The sequence below is a fragment of the Orbicella franksi genome, chromosome 5 (genome assembly GCF_964199315.1).
Source record: "Orbicella franksi chromosome 5, jaOrbFran1.1, whole genome shotgun sequence".
Taxonomy (NCBI): domain Eukaryota; kingdom Metazoa; phylum Cnidaria; class Anthozoa; order Scleractinia; family Merulinidae; genus Orbicella; species Orbicella franksi.
This window is the reverse complement of record NC_138149.1, coordinates 18180742-18200013: the sequence shown is the minus strand read 5'-3', so window position 1 is coordinate 18200013 and position 19272 is coordinate 18180742. Positions and strand designations below refer to the sequence as shown.

The 19272-nt window shown below is 41.4% G+C and overlaps 1 protein-coding gene and 1 pseudogene across 6 annotated transcripts in view; one reads left to right on the top strand and one right to left on the bottom strand.

The window, feature by feature from the left end:
• Window positions 1–19272, top strand: part of LOC145487507 (centrosomal protein of 70 kDa-like) — a 187374-nt gene that overhangs the window by 60630 nt on the left and 107472 nt on the right. For all 6 annotated transcript variants that reach the window (XM_081466322.1, XM_081466318.1, XM_081466316.1 and 3 more), the window contains one exon: window positions 9759–9841. In XM_081466322.1, the coding sequence (XP_081322448.1) occupies window positions 9759–9841 (83 nt within the window). The remainder of the gene's footprint in view (window positions 1–9758; window positions 9842–19272) is intronic.
• Window positions 17324–19139, bottom strand: LOC145487522 (uncharacterized; annotated as a pseudogene).

Here is a 19272-nt window from a genome sequence, read left to right as displayed (position 1 = left end):
AATAAACATAGATCACGTGGGGATATCCAGACGTTTCCAGGAATTCGCTGATGTGTCAAGAAAGAAGCCTTATCAGCGACAGAAGTCCACCTGGAATGGCAACTGTCAGATTTCCTAGCTTCCTTATCCCCTCTGAAGTGTGTTTCTTCTGTACCTCAGATGATATCATTAAGTTCTTGATAAGCAGAGACCAGTGAGGCAGAACTGTAGTTCATACTCAATCGTGTTCACGTGCTGGTTGTAATTGCCCCTCGTGTTTGACCGCTGGCTGGGTAGACTCGTTACTAGGGAAACTCAGGGCCATTTTTTTCAACAATATTGGCCGTTTGTGCGATTCTAACCCCATGGTGCACCCTTGTGTTAGAGAGTATCTTAAGTTTATTCAGGGGGAACAGGCTGCTAGGGCTATTTTACCTTCCCAGGCAGTCCCGTTGTTTTTTACTAAGTTTACCAAGTTAATAGATTTTTTTAGGAGTTCAGTTAGGGAGGGTACACTCTTAACTGTAGTAAACAAGTATATTTTGATTAGGGATACAGTTTTCTTCATTGTTCATTTTTTCACCAGGGATCGTGCTTCAGATTTAGGCCGTCTGCTGGCCAATCAAGTATTCAGGTTGAAGGATCGAAAGGGATTTTTGCTAAAACTGACCTTGACTAAGAATACACAGGGTAGTGCAACCAGTCCGTTTATTTATAACCCATTCAAGACCTTGGAGTTTGGCTAGTTGCTTGGATCAAATATTATTTGTCTGTTTGTAATTTGTTAAATATCCTGCTGGACAGGGGTTATTTCTTTAGGGCTTCTGAACGAGGAAGGGTTGTTAGCCAAAAACCTTTCTTGGGTTCTGCGGTTAATAATCGTTTACGTAAACACCTCACAGGGGCGGAGTTGGATTGTGGTGAAACACGTCACAGCTTCTGGCTCGGCTTTTGAATAGTCTTAATATGCTAGGTTGTTTGCAAGATGATATATCCCGTTACTTGGGATGGCGCAGTAAGGGTATGGCTTGACATTATACTAGGATGTCCAGTACAGCTGATTCTTTTCCTATTCCCACCTTGCATTCCCTTTGCCAGACACGGGCGTCTCATCCCAGCAACCTATGATGCATTGTTTAAATCATTATATTAGTCTTATTTCCCGCTTGCATTATGTTTTGTCAGTCCCTTTTTGTTTTAAAGTTCATTTTGGGATTATGGTTATAAGAGGATCTGAGTAATAGAGAGAATTAAAGGGGAGTCATGTTGGAAACGTGTGGTGTCTGTGTTGTTCGGCAATTTATGAGCTGTTGTCGTGGTGGTGAGGGCAGGAGCAGACTCTTGTTATAACTTAATCTTATGTGATGATGTAATGAGTATGCAGTGAGGATATGGTACTATTCTCACTGCATAATTAATTAGCTCATTGCAAAACATGCTGTTATTCCATCACATTCCCCCATTTTCGCCTGTGCTGGTAGTGTCGGTAATACTTTGCGCCATTTGGAGTTTAGATTTGGTCTCTCCACTTGAAGTGTGGTCTTTTCGTCCTGTACTCCACAAAGACAGTCGTCTTTTGCGACCCACCCACCTCCCCTGGTGGCAGTTGACCAAGCTCACATCCGCTCATATCCTTGTTGCATGCCTATTGCCTCATCAGTCGCGGACTCTTCCCATAACTTATAACTTATAACTTATGCAATGAGGTAATGGGTATGCAGTGAGGATATGGTACTATGTAATCTAAAAACAGAAATAAAAGAGTAGAATAAACTTGTCTGTTGTCTTCTTGTTAGTTTTCATTCTGTGCCATGATTTTGTGATGCATTGTAATTTCCGTTTATCTGCATTTAAAAATATTGTGGTGGTGATGTCACTTCGATCGTTTTTACAATATGCCTGCCTTTATGTGGCTATCACATTTCACCATTGTCTGGCTGTTGTCATGCGGTTCTGTTTCTTTCAAACTGTTAATAAATTAATAACCAACGGTGAAATGCGAGACAAAAAACAAGAACCACATGACAGCACCCAGACAATGGTGAAATGGGATAGCCACATAAAGGCATATTGTAGTAACGATCAAAGCGATGTCACAACAATTCAACAACCATATTTTAAAGGGAGATCAACAGAAAGTACATCCCATTGCACAAATGTGACATAGAATGAAAACTAACAAGAAGACAACAGGCAACTTTATTCTACTCTCTTATTTCTGTTTTTAGATTACATACAGTATTGTGCAAAAGTAACGCAAGCGAAGTGCGCAAAATTTCATTCTTCGTTCCCGTGATTTTTTGATGAAAGTTCGCTCAAAGGCTCGATTGAAATTTCAAGGCTTGTGGAGCGATAATTTACTAGAACAAAGGACGATTTTTATTTGAATTTTCGATAAGTTAACGAAAAATTGCGAGGGCTATTCACCAACCTATACATGAAATTTTGCAAGGCAATGAATGGCAGTTTGACAGCGTTCATGCAATTTTGGTTTTGCGACTGACCATTGTACGAAACAACTGTCATGTAAGTTACCCAAGATAAATTGGGATTCATGTATTTGTTTGTAAAATCTTGCCAGAGAACACGGTGTAACGACAAGTGGATAAACAACAGTGTCCGCAAAACAACTTATTTAATGCACTAAGTAGCAACGACGAAAACTACAACATGGCCGACCACATGAGCCCCGCTGTCACGTGATCCCCGAGGCGGGAACTGGACTTGTACTTCGTGTACGCATACTCGTTACATCTCCCTTCCGAAGTCTAATAGTTCAGTAAATGCAGACAGAACGTTGATACTAATAGAAGAAAACAATAACATCATGTTCAAATCTGCCTTAGAAAACCTTGTGCATTTAACACTGTAACCAACTGAAATGCTCTGCACAAGTACATAATAAAGCCAAAGTAAAAAAGCACAAGGTAGAGTCAGTGTCTTATTTTAGCACTTGTAATCTTTTAGCCACAGTGGCGGGTGGCGATCACGCACTGGATGACCTTCAGTGTGTGGCCCAGAAACTACTGGTGATGATGGTGTCATTGGCTGTGGCAGCTCAGCTGGGCTTGACTCAACCAGTTCAGTAGGATCCGTCAGCTCGAGGTTCGTCTCCACTTACTCTGGTAACTCCTTGGGTGTTGCTCTGAGCCATTTGCGGTTTCAACGATAATGCTTTCCATTCACCTCAACCAAGTAGGAACGGGCCCCCTCCTCGCCAATGACGCACCCCAGTGACCATTCCTTCTCGCATGGTAATCGCATTCTAATGGCATCACCGTCGTGCAATTTTGGCAGTCCATGCGAGTGGCGATCATAGTAGTGTTTCTGTTTCTGCTTCCTGATCTTGATCTTTTCGGGGACATCAGTTATCACCTCTGGAGTTAACAATTTCTTGGCTACTGGGAGACGGATGCGTGTTCGCCTACTATATAGTAACTGAACAGGAGAAGCATTCATACCCTCAGTTGGTGTGTTGCGCCACTCAAGTAACGCCAGCAGAGGATCACACTTATCAGCTCGGGCTTTGGTCAGCAATGATTTGCAGGTCTTAACTGCATTTTCAACACGACCATTACTACGTGCGTGATAAGGGCTTGATGTGACGTGGTGAAAGTCCCATTCCTTACTGAAAGTCTTGAAGTCTTCACTGTTGAAGGGAGGCCCATTGTCACTGATGACGGTCACAGGAATACGATGCCTGGAAAACGACGCCTTTAGAACAGTGATCACACGGGTGCTGGTGGTGCTACTCATATCTTGCACTTCAAAATAACCAGAGTAGTAATCAATGGCTATCAAAAATGACTGCCTATCCAGCACAAATAGATCAACTCCAACTTTCTCTCAAGGCAAATTAGGCACATCACGAGGCTTTAATGGTTCTTTACATTGTTCGGGCTAATAACGGTTACAGATTCCACACCTTGACAGGTGATCTTTGAGCTGGGCTGTGATCCCAGGCTAGTAAACAGTGTCGCGGGCACGACGCAATGTCTCTTCTATTCCAACATGTGATTCATGCAGGCTCTTTACAACGCCAGGACGCTCTTTAAATGGTATCACAAGACGATGACCCTTGTATACCATTCCATCTTCTGTGGTCAGCTCATCACAGCTGTTCCAATACAGCTCAATTACTTGCCTCCGACGCCTGTCATATTTGTGAGCTTCTGCTAGGGTCTCTGGCCAACCTTCATGGATAACATCAGATAGAATCTCCAATTCTTCGTCCTTGGCAAGTCTCCTCACGCAGCTTTTCCAGACGAGTAGGGGAGACACTTAGATCTTCATCATGTTTAATCTGTTCTAACTCAAAAGCAAACAGTTGTTCTCTGGTAGAACGGATGTCACTGTCCTGGGTCTGACACTCATTTTCCAAGTATGCACGACTTAATGTGTCAGCCGAGAACATGGTCTCTCCTTTCTTGTATTCCACTTGGATGTCATAGTTCTGCAGGCGGAGGCGCATGCGTTGGAGGCGTTTTGGTGAACTGTGGATGGGCTTCCTGAATATCGTTTCCAGTGGCTTGTGGTCTGACTGCACAATTACATTGCTCCTTCCAAAGATGTACTGATGAAATTTCTCACACGCATAAACTATGGCGAGTAGCTCTTTTTCAATCTGAGCATAGTTTTGTTCAGTTTGAGTCATCACACGAGAGCTGTAAGCCACTGGGCCCTCTTCTTGTAACAGAACTGCGCCAAGTCCGCTTTGGGAAGCGTCGCATTGAATGACCACTGGCTTATTGATGTCATAGTAGGCAAGTACAGGTGCAGATACAATCATTTCCTTGACACGGGCCACAGCATCTGCATAACTTTTCATCCAACACCACTCAGCATCCTTTTCAGTGAGTCTTCTCGGGACCTTTGTTTCTTCAGATAGACGTGGGAGGAACTTTGCCAAGAAACCTATGTAAGGACTGAACATCACTGGGGTTTGGCATTCCCACAATGGCCTCTACCTTGAGTGGATCTGGTTTCAGTCCCTTGGGGGTTAGAACGTGTCTGATGAAAGGAACTTCTTGCTGTCTCAGTCGAGCTTTCTTCTTGTTCAACTTCAGGTTTCTCTCACGGCAGCACTCCAGGAAGGCACACACATTCCGGTCATGATCTGCCTGCCACTCAGCAGGTGTGTTGCCAAATCCAGCGATGACAAAATCATCTGCAATGACCTTTACTCCTTTAAGCCCCTCAATGTGCTCTCGCATTTTGCGCTGCCAAACTTCCGGTGCACTATTGGTGCCAAATGGCATTCGCTTCCAACGGTAACGCCCAAACGGGGTGTTAAATGTTGTTAAAGTACTAGACTCATCATCAAGTTCTACTTGCCAGAAACCATTACTGGCATCAAAAACACTGAAGAGTTTTGCCCCATTCAGCCTAGTTGCAATTTCTTCAATTGTGGGCATCGGGAAGTGTTCATGCTTTATGGCAAGATTCAGATCTCTGGGATCTAAACAGATTCATAATTTGGTTTCCCCCTCAGCTTCAGTGGATGGCTTGCTCACTACTAGCATACTTGACACCCAGTCAGTAGGTTGGTCGATTTGTTTGATTATGTTGGCAGCTGCCATTTCTTCGAGTTTCCTCTGAACTCGCCCAGTCATTGCAACAGGTAGACGCCGTGGAGGATGTACTATAGGTCTGATGGACTCGTCTCTTACGATGTGGTATTGTCCGTCCAACTTTCCAAGGCCTTTAAATACACCGTCATACTCTTCCAGCAATGGTTCTGTGTCTGTCTTCAGTACATTGATGCGTGGATCTCGGTCACTGTCAAGATCTTTATCAACTTCATTTTCAGCATTGTCTGCTTGGACAGTATGGGCTCATACCCATGGCCCCTGACTACATTGACTTCTATTTTGTGCGCATTTCCTCTGCAGGAGACATACACTGTGGCTTTGCCCTCAATGGGTTGCTCATCTCCATTAGCTAAAACCAGGACTGACTTTCCGCATGCATTGAGGAATTTCAAGTGTAAATCGTCTGTCGCCCTCTTGTAGACATCCAAGGGCAAAAGATTGCATTCAGCCCCAGTGTCCATCAAGAAAGTTACATCATGACCTGAAAGGGCCTTAGGCTCCTTTGATACAGTAAGGGTCACCATCTCACGACCTCCGTTACCAACGCCTGCAGCACTTAAATAGAATCGCATTTGGATATTAGACACCTTGCTTTTTGCTGGGCACTTGACAACAAAATGATTCTTCTTTTTACAATATGCACATATCTGACCAAAGGCAGGACAGCTGCGTCTTTCGTGGTTCCGACCACAGAATCTGCAGTCCTTGATCCAGCCACCGCTGACAGACGGGAGATTTTCTGACTGCTCTTTCTCTTTCTGTTTCTCTTTCACAGCACTCAATCCGGACTCAGCAGACATAACTTTCACTTGCACGGCCGTACTCTCGGCAGCATGAGCGATATCTATAGCTTTCTCAAGGGTCAATTTCTTCTCTTTGAGCAAATTTTCACGTACCTTGGCAGTTTTGGTACCTGTCACCAGTCGATCCCAGAGAAGCTGATCGGGTGTGATTGACTTGAAATCACAATTTGCTGCAGTTTGGCAAAGCTCCATCAAATATTGGTCAACAGTTTCAGATTCCCGCTGATCCTGCGTAAAGAAAAGGAAACATTCGTAAATAGTGTTTTCCCTGGGAATGCAATACTCTTCAAACTTGGTTACAACCAAAGCGATTTTCTTGGCCTTGTCTGGCGAGGCCCATGTAAAAGTATGAAACACTTTGTTCGCTTCTTTTCCAATTACTGCCAAAAGGGTCGCTACTTGGCGCGCTTCTTCCTCGTTATCTAGCTTCGTAGCCAACCTGTAATTATTCCAAGCCGAGACCCAAGTTCGCCAATTGGATGCTGTCGAACCATCGTTTAACTCGAGTATGTCAGGAGGAGGTATTTGGAAATTCGCCATTGTTGTCAAACTTGAAATTGGACTTGTTGAAGGAAGCTGTTCGCTATCTTCACCACTGCGTTCGCTCATAAATTCGGCGACTTCTGCCACAAATCATTTGGTTTTCTTGTAGTGTGGATTCGGGAAACTTCTGACACCATGTAACGACAAGTAAATAAACAACAGTGTCCGCAAAACAACTTATTTAATGCACTAAATAGCAATGACGAAAACTACAACATGGCCGACCACATGAGCCCCGCTGTCACGTGATCCCCGAGGCGGGAACTGGACTTGTACTTTGTGTACGCATACTCGTTACACACGGTATGCAGTCATCGATCGCTGTATAAGAGAGTAACATACAGTGTTATCCATGACATATGTTACTTGAATCTCACATGTATAAAATTTGCAAAATGTTTTCAAGTAGGTTCGTTCTCTTGAGTTCACTCTCTTTACACAGAGAATTAGAATGTACTTATCCTATTATGAAGACGGCAAGATCAGTTCATTCCATAAACAAAACAAAAACTCAAGTTCTGGGTATTATTTAAGCCACTAAAGCAAACAGCCAGCAACAAGTTGTGAGGAATTTTCAATCAAAACACATCTTTCTCTAGCTGGAAACGCCACACGCTACAATCAATGATCTCTGTGTTTTGCAAAGTGGCAGCAATACATATCGTACCCCAATACAGCCTAAACTTCATAAACAAGGGTTATCAAAACCTCCTTTGAATGTAAAAGTTACTAGGTTCTTTACTTATATAGAAAACCAGAATGTTGTCAATGCTGAACACTCACAAGACCATTCAGCTGTTATTTATTCCATGCCAGCCCCCTCGTGGTTATTATTTTGTTATAAAAGGACTGGGTGTATTTTGCTCCATTTTCGTTGCCTTTGTAGTATTCTTTGGAACCCTTAAACTTGTAGGGTTGAACAATTCTGGAAGACCTCCATTACAATAGTACATGATTGTACAACCACTATTCGTTTTTAACAGTTATTACGAGTTTTTAACCTGATAAGCCTTGCCAGTGGCAAGAACTTCGCATGGTGGACGAACACACAGGAATCCCATGCTTTGCAAGCTTCTTCTAGATCTAGTGGCTTTTCATCTTGCTGTTCTTGTGCATCTGCTGATCTATAAATGCTTTTTCATCTGTAGACAGCTTTTCTGGTCTTCTCGAGCACGTTTTATCCACCACAGAACCAGTAATTCATAGCATTTTCATACAACATTTTCCAAGCGTTGTTTCAACTCATTTTCTAGCTGATCTTTTTCCTCCTTCTCTTTCTTATAGTTTACGAGCCACTCTTCATCCACTAAGGGTTCATCTGCGTAAGGTTCTAGCGAATTATCTCTTGTTGGCGACTTGTTGAGTCCCAAAACCCAATCACTTGCTTCAACTTCGATTTGATATTCCTTCGTTTCCACTGCTATATCGGTTGCTTTCTTTTTAGAAGCACTCTCTATAGAGGACATTACTGAGTCAGTTTGTATTCGGTGAAAACAACCTTGATGACCTCTTTCATTTATAGTAAACAAGGGAGCCATGGCAACAAGCATTCCTGAAACTATGTCACATGATGTCATTGATGAACCCGTACTTTGTCAATCAGCAGAAGGGATGTACCAAACAAAAGTAGGATTAAAAAAAATGAAAAAAAATTCGCATTTTGTTCAAATCAAAAAAGTTTTTGGCAGAAGTGCCTTTTTTAATGTGGACTTTTGAATGAAAAAGTAAAAAATTTGGTGACATGGGCACTTTAAATTCTTCATTCGCAGCTACTGATTCCTGGTAACGAACAGTCACTATGGCAGCAAACAATGCAAGACCATGCAGAGATTCTACATCAAGTACATTTACTTATTGGAACTGTGGTGTTTTGGGGCTTTAGATCAGTCAATAAGCGGGTTCTCTTAGTGAAATAACCAGGTGAATTTCATAGCTAACAGTTCGTGGAGTTGTGATGTTATTTTGGCAGATTAACAGCTTCTTTCACACTCAATCTTCAGAGAAGTCATTTATTTCGCTCATAGCTTTTAGCCTATTGATGGAAGATCGTCAGAAAAATTGCAGCAAATTTTTGGGAACAGCGAATTATCGTTCAAAAAATTGTGGAGAACTTACGGGAGGAACGAATTATCACTCAAAAATTCCCAGCAAATTATCACACACTGCAAATTATCGTTCAAAAATTTGCGTGGACTGGGACAACAGGCATCATGAAAATATGGGGAAATTTCCTTGAAATATTGTTTCAAGTGGAATTTCTTCGAAAAGCAAGAAAAGCCAGGAATTTCGTTGAAATTCACTTGCATTACTTTTGCACAAGACTGTAATATGAGCACATGCAGCTCAGAAATGCTCTCAAAGATCTGTCATGTGACATCACATTTGGTCCTCAAACCCTCAAGATAGTCGCTGAGTATATTGGGTGTTTGTTATGTATCTTTGTGGGGAAATTAAGTTAAAAGTGTTGGCGTGAAAAGAAGAATGTTGTTTTTGCAACTTCAATGTATTATTGAATTTAAGATGACAAAAATTAACCTAAAACACCACAGCAAAATTCAAAGCTTTCTTGACAAACGGTAATTGTAAGTTATTTTTGGACCTTGAACGAAGATACACACATGACACAACACTGCTGATATTGTCTCATTATGGCATCTGCCCGTTCATATTCTGTAAGGGGAAAAGCCCTTGCTGACTACCAAAGTCAATAGAAACTGGGAGTAATCATGACTGGCTGGGGTGAGGACGTGCTTGACTACTGTATTTCAGAGCTGTAAATTGCACTCTGCACTTGTTCAGATTGTCTCACTAGTCTTTATGTCAGTGGCAAATTATTTTTCAGGAGGAAAAGAGGCTTGAAAGAAGAAGGAAAGTTGCCAACACCTTTTCAAAATGTTCTCCAAAACAGAGTACCATGGATCAAAAGTAAGAAAATACTAGACTTGCCATATAATTGTTTATCTAGATGTACTTGTAAATGGTAAGTCTCTTTCCCCCAGGAAGTGGAAGAAATGGTTCGTAATCATGAAGATTAACTGATGCACACATCTTGATGTAATTAATCGATGATCATTGACATCAATATTATTAGCACATCATCAATGGATAATCATTGAATAATAAACTGATTAGTTATTGACTATTGCCAATTATGAATTAGTGTTCAATGACTATGGCTGTTACGAAAAATTGTCTAAGTGAAATTTTCAGAACTTTCTATAGAACAGTCTTTAACAAGCAGTCATTCAGCCGTGACTTATAAGAAGATTCTGGAACATTCTAATTCTTATGTGTGACCTCACATGGGAAAAAGTACACTAACAGATATCTGTTAAATAGTTAGAAGCATACACCAGGTCCTTGAGAGACCATGTGTATGGTACAGCCTCCCAAGACTGTCAACACATCGCTTGCACTGGTACAACGGTTGATTGGTGCACTTTTCAGCACACCAAAGTATCATTCAGTGAGATGGACTAGTGCACTAAAAACACAGTGCCTGAATTAAACAACTGTGTATGTACTCAGTAGATTATAACAGCATTTCATTTGGAGATTTCTAGAAGACACATATATGTGACCTATTTAAAGTGCCTATGAAGTAAAAAATAATTGCTGCTCATTTGAAAGGCTTTTCAAAGTAAAGAAGAATGGCATTTTTCTTTTTGGAATATCCTTTTTCGTTTTAGAGATATTTACATTTTTGTATTATGCAAATGAGGAAAGTGATGATGTCATAGGTGGTTCCACTAAAACAGTTCAACACTCCATCACTCCACTACATATTAGAGCAGTGTTCTTTAAACTTGGCATCAGAAATGTATGTCACAAAAGAAACAAAATGACACCTGGAGTGCCATCGCCATGACAACAGTTATGCCGCTGATCCTGTTTTAATTAAGACTAAAATTCCCAGATTTGATCTTAAACAAGGATCATCCACTCCCAACAATCCAATGGGGAGAGTTAAGACAATATGGGAACCATGTGTGTTGAGAGCGAGACCCTCTGTCCCTTTTTAAAGGGTTGCAAATTGGCATATTTGGTTTTTCACAAAAGAGACTGAAGCCAAGAGTGTTGCCATGGCAACAACACAGGTGTCATTCTGTTTTCTTTTGTGATGTACATTTCTGGTGCCAAGTTTGAAGAACTCTTCCCCAATATTTCTAAAGATATTCTTGATTCAGTGTTTTACTGTTTAAGTGGAACTATTTATGACATCATTGCTTTCCCCATTTCCACAATACAAGAATGTAAATATCTCTAAAACGAAAAAAGATATTCCAAAAAGGAAAATGCCATTCTTCTTTACTTTGAAAAGCCTTTCAAATAAGCAGCAATTATATTTTACTTCATATCCACTTTAAGAGAGCGTACACTAATGGATATCTGTTAAGTGGCTTTGAAAAAAGATGGTAAACAGATAATAAATGACCATCAAAAGCATTTTAAGAGTTTCTCAAAATAATCTGGCGGCATAACTTTTGAATTTCGCAAATTTTGCTACAAGCACCAAACTTAGTAGGATTATATGCATTCCCATACTAATCAATTCCTGATAAATAGCACAAAGCCCGATTTTCTAATTCCCGCTAGTTGACAGTGGTAAGGTTTTTCACTCATGAGACCTCCCCATGAAGTTCTTGTTCTTGTTCTTTCTCATGAATCATGCACGTTTTACCTAACATTTTGTATAAAATTAATGTACATAGGACTAGAATTGTTATATTTCTATTACCGACATCTTGTATGCTTATACAGATAATTTTCCTACTAAAAATATGAAATTTTTGGCAGTCTTAATTTGCAATTAATCTGCACTTGCTCTTGCTGCCCTTTCTCCACATTTCTGCAACACATCCTCTTTGTTCAGATAGTAGGAACAGGATCTTATTCTAAATTTTGTCTTTGGTATTCGATTCAACATAACAAAGAAATGAGTTGATTTGGAGATGCAGAGAAAGGTGTTAGCTTGTCATTGCCTGAAGCTGTTGTCTGGCTAAAATGTATTATTTCCAGAAGGAAACAACTGAAAACACTTTGTGTCCTGCTGATTCAAAAGGACACGTCTCTGGTGCTGGATATCTCCCTACAGAACACAACTTTACATCATTTCATTAGGCAGGAGAATTACATTTAGCAGTTGACTGGGAAAATTTGGAGGAAGGAAATGGAATTGCTTGGACATTTGAAAGTCATTGTGGCAGCATTTGGCATAAATCTTGTTGTGATGAGTGTGACAATAAAACTGCATTGCATACTAAAAAGGAAAATGTCTCCAGAGTCAAGAAGCAACAGACACTAAGCTAACTAAGTATAACTAAGTATTTGCAGACAGCAAACATCTTCTAGTAATAATAATTATCGTCGTCATCGTCGTCGTCGTTGTCGTCCTCCTCCTCCTATACACTTCCCAAAAATTTATCATTGCACGTTTTGCTACGTTTGAGTGAAACAAACTTCACCAGATTTTAAATATTGTTTCCATTTCACCTAAGTGCTTGACCTACGCTTTTTTGAGTTTTTCTTTAGTCTTTGCCTCGTTTTCTCGCTGACTTTAAGTTTTGTTGGCTGTTCCTATATTTCAAAAGGAACGTTCCTCTAGTATCGACTGTTCCTCGTTTTTGTGTTCCTATTGACTATAAGAGGACCAGATTTTTTACAATGTAGGAACAAAACCTTCACTCTGGTGTAAAAGAGGAACATTTCGTTCTGAGTTCCCAACTGTAAATGGTACATATTGTTCTCAAATTGATAAATTAGGACTGTTTTGTTCCGAGTTCCTATCTGTGCATGGAACACATTGTTCCAAAATTGATAAATTAGGTCTGTTTTGTTCCAAGGTCCCCTCTGTAAATGGAACAGATTGTTCCCAAATTGGTCATTTAGGACTGTTTTGTTCCAAGTTCCTATCTGTAAACGGAACACATTGTTCCCATATTGGTCATTTAGGACTGTTTTGTTCCAAGGTCCCCTCTGTAAATGGAACACATTGTTCCCGAATTGGTAAATTAGGACTGTTTTGTTCCGAGTTCCTCTCTGTAAACAGAACAATTCGTTCCCAAATTGGTAAATTAGGACTGTTTTGTTCCAAATTCTCACATGCCAACGGAACATATCGTTCCCAAATTGATATTTTTAGGACCGCTTTGTTCCAAATTCCCCTCTATGAATGGAACAGTTTGTTAAACAATTGGACATTTAGGACTGTTTTGTTCCGAGTTCCTGTCTGTAAATGGAACATATTGTCCCCAAATTGGTCATTTGGGAACAGATTTGGGGTCATTTTTTACGCATTTTGATTATGTTCCCAAATTATGGTGTCATTTGTGAATAAGGCGAACAATGAGGTGTACTCAGACCTGCTTCGGCAAGTTTGGTTACATCTTACTGTCATGAATTTTGCACAATAGTAATGAGGGCGGGCAAGTAAGGGCATGCCTTGGCAAATACAAACATGCAGTTCCTTTATTTGTCATCGACTCCTTGGTTATGGTTTAGATTTAAAGGAGATCGTGTTGGCCAAATGCTCTTCAAAAGGCAAAATGAGCAAGAAGTGCAAAGTCGATTGGTCGGATTTTGATGGAGCATTACCCAAACCAAAATGGCTTCACTTGGAAAAGGATGAAACCGACAGCTTGTATCACTGCCCAATATGAGAGTGTGACCATGATGGATTTCAAATTCAGAGGGTGCAGAAAACATGTTAATACCAAGCACAGTTGGTTCTTTTCTCTCGAAAAGCCCAATTCAAAAGAAATCACAGATTTGCTAAAGGTAGCAAGAAATATTCCAATGGTGAACACAATTCAAGATCAAACAAGTGAGACTACAAAACATGCCGGAAAGTTACTTCTCTCATTTTCATTGTTGTGTGACTTTGTTGAAGTATTCATGAGATGGAAGTGGTGGTGGTTGCAAGAAAGATCGTGCAGCTCAACAATTAGAGACAAGGTGCTTTAAGTTTTTTAGATTTTGTTGTGAAGACGAGGAAGAGTTGACTTTTGACATGGTGGACTTTAGTTTGTGTTCTCCAGATTTGTTCAAGTTTATCGACTACTTACAAGACGAATGCAAGCTTGGACATGTGAGCGTTTAGGCTACATAGATGCCATTTCTGAAATGATCAACTTCAGAAAACTTCATGGCACGCTGGAGGCAGTTCTTCGAAAGTTCTCTGCAACAGAGTTGTACCTCAAAAGAGCATGAAAGACAGTTGCAAAAATGATGACATTGTAGTGGATGCAAGATTTTGACATTGAGACACTGGAAGCAAGAGGCCACTGGGCAATAACGGAGGAGTTGTTGGAGGTGGTGAAATTTCCTCTGCTGCGTTATGAAAATACCGTGAAGATTTGCAAATCGAGTCCAGCTCAAGTCAACCCTTCAGACTTGACATTTGCCATGAAATTCGTTGCCATGTATCTGTTCATTAAAGTGAAGGGGTTGCGTCCCATGACTTATCAATATTTGATGGTGGACATGATTGCTACAGCTAAGGAAAAGGGTGGATTTATTGATCAGAAAACGTTCAAGGCTGCTGGAAAGTAAGGATTTGATTCTTTGATTCTGACCGATGCAAACATGCAAGTTCTCGATGGCTACATCTCGTATGTCAGACCGCTGCGCAAGCCCGAGTGTGATTTCGTTCTTGTCAACAGAGTAACACTTGGCCAACACAGTAAATTGGGTGAAATTATGAGAAGACTGGTTTTTGATGCTGTTGGAAAGTACATTCATCCTATGTGTTATCGCCAAATTGTTGAGATGGAAAGCCTCAATCAGCTCACCAGCAAGGAGCAAAGGATTTTGTCGGAAGACCAGAAACACAGTTCTGCTGTTGCCAAAGTTCACTATCAAAAGCGGAGATTGCACAAAGTTGCTGTGAAGGCTTGCGAGTGTCTACAAAAGCTTCAAGGAAGCAAGGGTTCAGAAGTGGACGAAGGTGTACAGGCAAGGTTTGGCGGTTCAACTTCTAGCTTGACACTTCCGGTTGAAACTATGGAAAAGGCAAGCCTGTCTCCTCCCAGGAAGGTTGTAATTCCCACCGAGAACCTGCGAAATCAGAGGAAACTTCATCGGGTGATGAAATTCATGGCAGACGAGGACAATTTTCTCAAGCGAGGAATGAACAGGCACGGATATGGACAATGGACGGCCATTCTGAGAGATTCCGATTTCAAATTTCAAGAGGGAAGAACAGCAGATTCTCTCAAGAAAAGGGCTGTACTCAAAATGCCACTAGTTTAACAACACTACAAACATGTACAAAAGTAGTCAGTCTTAACGTCACACTCTGTTCATCTTTCAAGTGCAAGTACTCATAGTCATTAAACAACTAGACGCTTTGCTGCGTGTACCCAGGCAGTCATTATACTGAGAAGCAATAGCTATACTGCAACTGAGCTAAATGTTCTGCATTTGAAGTTGTACGAAATTCAACTGAATTGATGTGCTTAAGCTATTCTGCTTTTGATTGCATTTCTTGGAATCGATTAATAGCTTATTACTTGTTTGCAAGTCTTTAGGGTGTGAAATGAGTCAAGGTCTTTATATCAACATATAAATGTTTCAGTCTATTTTCCTTAGCCTTTGTCATTGTTATTTGCGTTTCTCAAGCAAGCGAGACATTTTGAATTTCATAGTTATGGCAGTGAGTGACATAGACCTACGAATGCGGTTGTCGAAATCATATACTTATCTCGTGATTTTTAGCCCATTTAGAAGTTAAAGTATTAGGAAAAGTGCTCATGTAAATGCTTGTTTGTTCAGTACAGATAATCAGTTGCCTAGATAGCCAAAGTAAGTTCCAGATGTTTACAATATTTTCCGGCTGCAATGTAGGTGTACTGCGGAGGTACACCAACATGGCAGTTCCATACTGGTCTCTGTAAATTTGTGCGAAATATTTCGACGAATATCTGAGCTTGGGAAAATGCACAGACTTAAAAATTCGAGGAGGGTCAACTTTATTAATCTCCTATAACATCACAATTTGTGAAGGTGAATTAATCAACATGACACGAGCGTGGGACAAAGAAAAATTCTGAGGCCCCGACAGGAATCGAACCCATGACCTCCCGAACACCGGGCGGGCGCTCTATCCACTGAGCTACAAGAACTCATGGAGAGCAAGGTCATTTAACTGAGTTCATATATGATAGGTGTCCTGCATACTGCTAGGATCAACGCTATCGAAGTCATCGTGAGTAGTGATAGGTTAATAAAGATGGTGAATTTTAAGCTTGGCAATGAAATGTGAAGGTGAATTAATCAACATGACACGAGCGTGGGACAAAGAAAAATGCTGAGTCCCCGACAGGAATCAAACCCATGACCTCCCGAACACCGGGCGGGCGCTCTATCCACTGAGTTACAAGAACTCATGGAGAGCAAGGTCATTTAACTGAGTTCATATATGATAGGTGTCCTGCATACTGCTAGGATCAACGCTATCGAAGTCATCGTGAGTAGTGATAAGTTAATAAAGCTTAAAATTCACCATACTTTATGTACGAATGGTGTGTTCGTTTGTATGTGATTTCATTGCCCTAGAAATCATGGAATCCGTGCTAACTTTTTTTGATGACAACCTCTGTAAATTCCACGTGCTGTACGCATGCACAGGTGACTCATGTGCTTTAGAGACCAGACGGCGATTTGTGACTGAACGTGGAAAAAAAACAGCCGAAATTTAAACCCAGGCCTCACTGCCTGGGTAATTAGTTGAGTCAATCGTAACTTCAACTTTAACTCTTTCTGCACCTAAGCTTGGTACAGTGATATTCGTTTCATTATTTAATGTAATTTCTATTTCTGACTGAAGTAATTAAGCAGAGTTTTTTGAGGCCTCTTCTCACTCACTTGACTGTGAGCACAACGCTTTGACCTCTTTCTCTTACTACCTCTAGTGCTGTTGCGCATCAACTCCTCTAAAACCACCAGGTCATAGGCGTTTGAACTGGCACGCGACGGCGAGGTCGCTGGAGCAGCCCTGGGAAGCGGCGTAATGAACAAGCTTCTTTCGTCGTCACTTTCTGATGCTTTCCCAGCCCGTGTCCCTCCTGTCTCCTGTTGTGAACCTGTAGGCAAAGGTCCAAGTTCTTCTTTGGTTGGTAAGGCCTCAAAGATGCATTTCACCAAATGCTGGTGTCCCCTGTCTAGTAGACCAAGGGAGACGCACGTGCGCCTCCACTCCTCCAAGGCCTCTTTAGAGCCAAGCGTGCCAAGGTTTTTGTGGTGGTTCTTCAGCTTATCTTCCAATACCTCCTGGTATGCCTCCAATTAATTTCTCGTCGGGGGATGTTGGGTAGAGTGCAAGCGCCTTACACAGTCCTGCAACTCTTTTTCCGTCTCCTTCAGCCACGCACCCTCGAAGGCTTTCCGGGCAGCTTGGCAATGCGTTTGGGCGCATGTAAACCTCTTGAGATCTCTTGCGATTGGTGAAGGCGTTGGTTCGTCAGATTCCTCGGGAAGAAGCTCTGCGTTCTGACTAGACACGCCTCTGTCCTTTAACCAGGCTTTACGCTGAGCGTAGCGCTCCTGCTCAAACAGGACTTGTCTTTGTTGCTTTTCCTGCTCTGTGTCCAGCATGTGGGTTATTATCCTATGTTAAAGACTCTGGCTTCAGCATTCCAAGCTGGTTTTCCAAGATATCTGCGATATCGCCTGATTGGCTGCATGAATCTGACTCACTTTCAGTGTCTGGCACAGCGTCTTGTGGGATTTCGTCTTCCCTTACAGACTGATTGCAGGTGTCGTCCGCTCCCTGGTCTAAACACAAAGCGCGTAGTTCGTCCTTTTCCTTTTCTTGCAAGATTCCGTCTTCGAGGAAAGATTGCTCTTCCTCTGTTTCAATTGGATCTTCTTCACCATCATCTCTATGTGTCCTGGCCTTTTTGGTGGCCCAGAGTACACAGTCCATGGGGTGGTTCCTTAGCCATGTGGCTGCACTCTTGTGGGTTTAGCAGGCTACAGAATTCGTACGTGGACAATCGTCTGTCCATTGCAGGCTGGTCGGAAGGACCGAAGTCAAGCTTCCGGTGGCTTGTGATGATCATTGGGCATCTGTTGATAAATGATTTTGCTGCCTGGTATTTGACATCGTGCGCCGAGTAACCTCCTTGTGTCAACGTTTTCCAGTCGTTGAAGTCAAGTGTAGATTCTGTAGCTTCATCTATGAATATCACTTTGGTGAACTTAGAGATCATAGACTTGTTGAATGCTCGTTGTTTAGTCACTGTGGTAACGTTTCCGTGGTTCACAAGGCCCAGGATTGGAAAAAACAGACTTGTTTTATCGCTGTTAGCGTCTCTGACTAAACAAGGCACTTTATCTTTGAGCTTCTTCTTGTAACTAAGCAACTTCAAGAAATCTTCGCAGAAGTTTGACTGTTCTTCTGGACTTAGGCTGTTTTCGAGGATCTGGCAAAAGTAGTTTGGATCTGGTTCTTGCATTGAGTCAAAGGGAGGAAACGCTCTGGGAGATACTTTTCCAATTTTATCTTCTTGGATAGGATCATTTATGAAGGACCTCTCTTTTAGCGACCAACAGACGCCTTGGTTGACTTTGATTAGGTCATAGACAATTACCAGTGGTCTAAACAATTCGCAGTACGGGTCGGCTAATAGCTCCACCACTTTTCTCATTTCTCGAATGAGTCTAGGCTTGAAGAATTCATTGGTGGCAAGAGTATTCATGAACGCATGGGCCTCACATCTGTGTGAAAACACATACTTTGCCCTGCTTTCCTTTTTGTAGACCTTTCCCCTGTAAGTGGCATAACTGAGCTTTTCCATTGCAATGGAAATGTCGTTTACCAGGATTGTCAACTTATCTGAGAACCTCTTGTCGTTTTGCACCATAGGGCTGGGTGGTTGCACTGCAATGTTCGAGGCTGTGAATCCGAACTTGTCAATTTGTAACTTTGCCTTGATAAGGCGTTCTATCACGCTGGCCAAAGATGATTGAAACTTCTTGTTGATGATGGTAACTAGCACTACATTCTCTTTGCCACACTCTTCCAATTGTTGTGTACTGATCAAGCTGATATCATCGCCAATAACTTTCCTGGCTTCTTGTTTGTAGCAATGCCGATGCGATGATAGAACGAGGTCCTGCATATGTTGGTTTTTGTGGTCTTTTAAAACTTTATAAAGCTCTTTCATGGCAGGACATTCCTTTCCTTCTTGGAATTGAACCTAAAAGGCATAAAGTAGAGCATTTTAAAAACTGTGTGGAAATTTGCAAGATTTTAACTGGCTGTCTGACTCCTCTAGCCCCTATGGTTATTCCAGACAGCCAGCACTTTATTTAAGTGCCGTGTATTTTGTTTTCCTTAAGACTAAACTTATTTA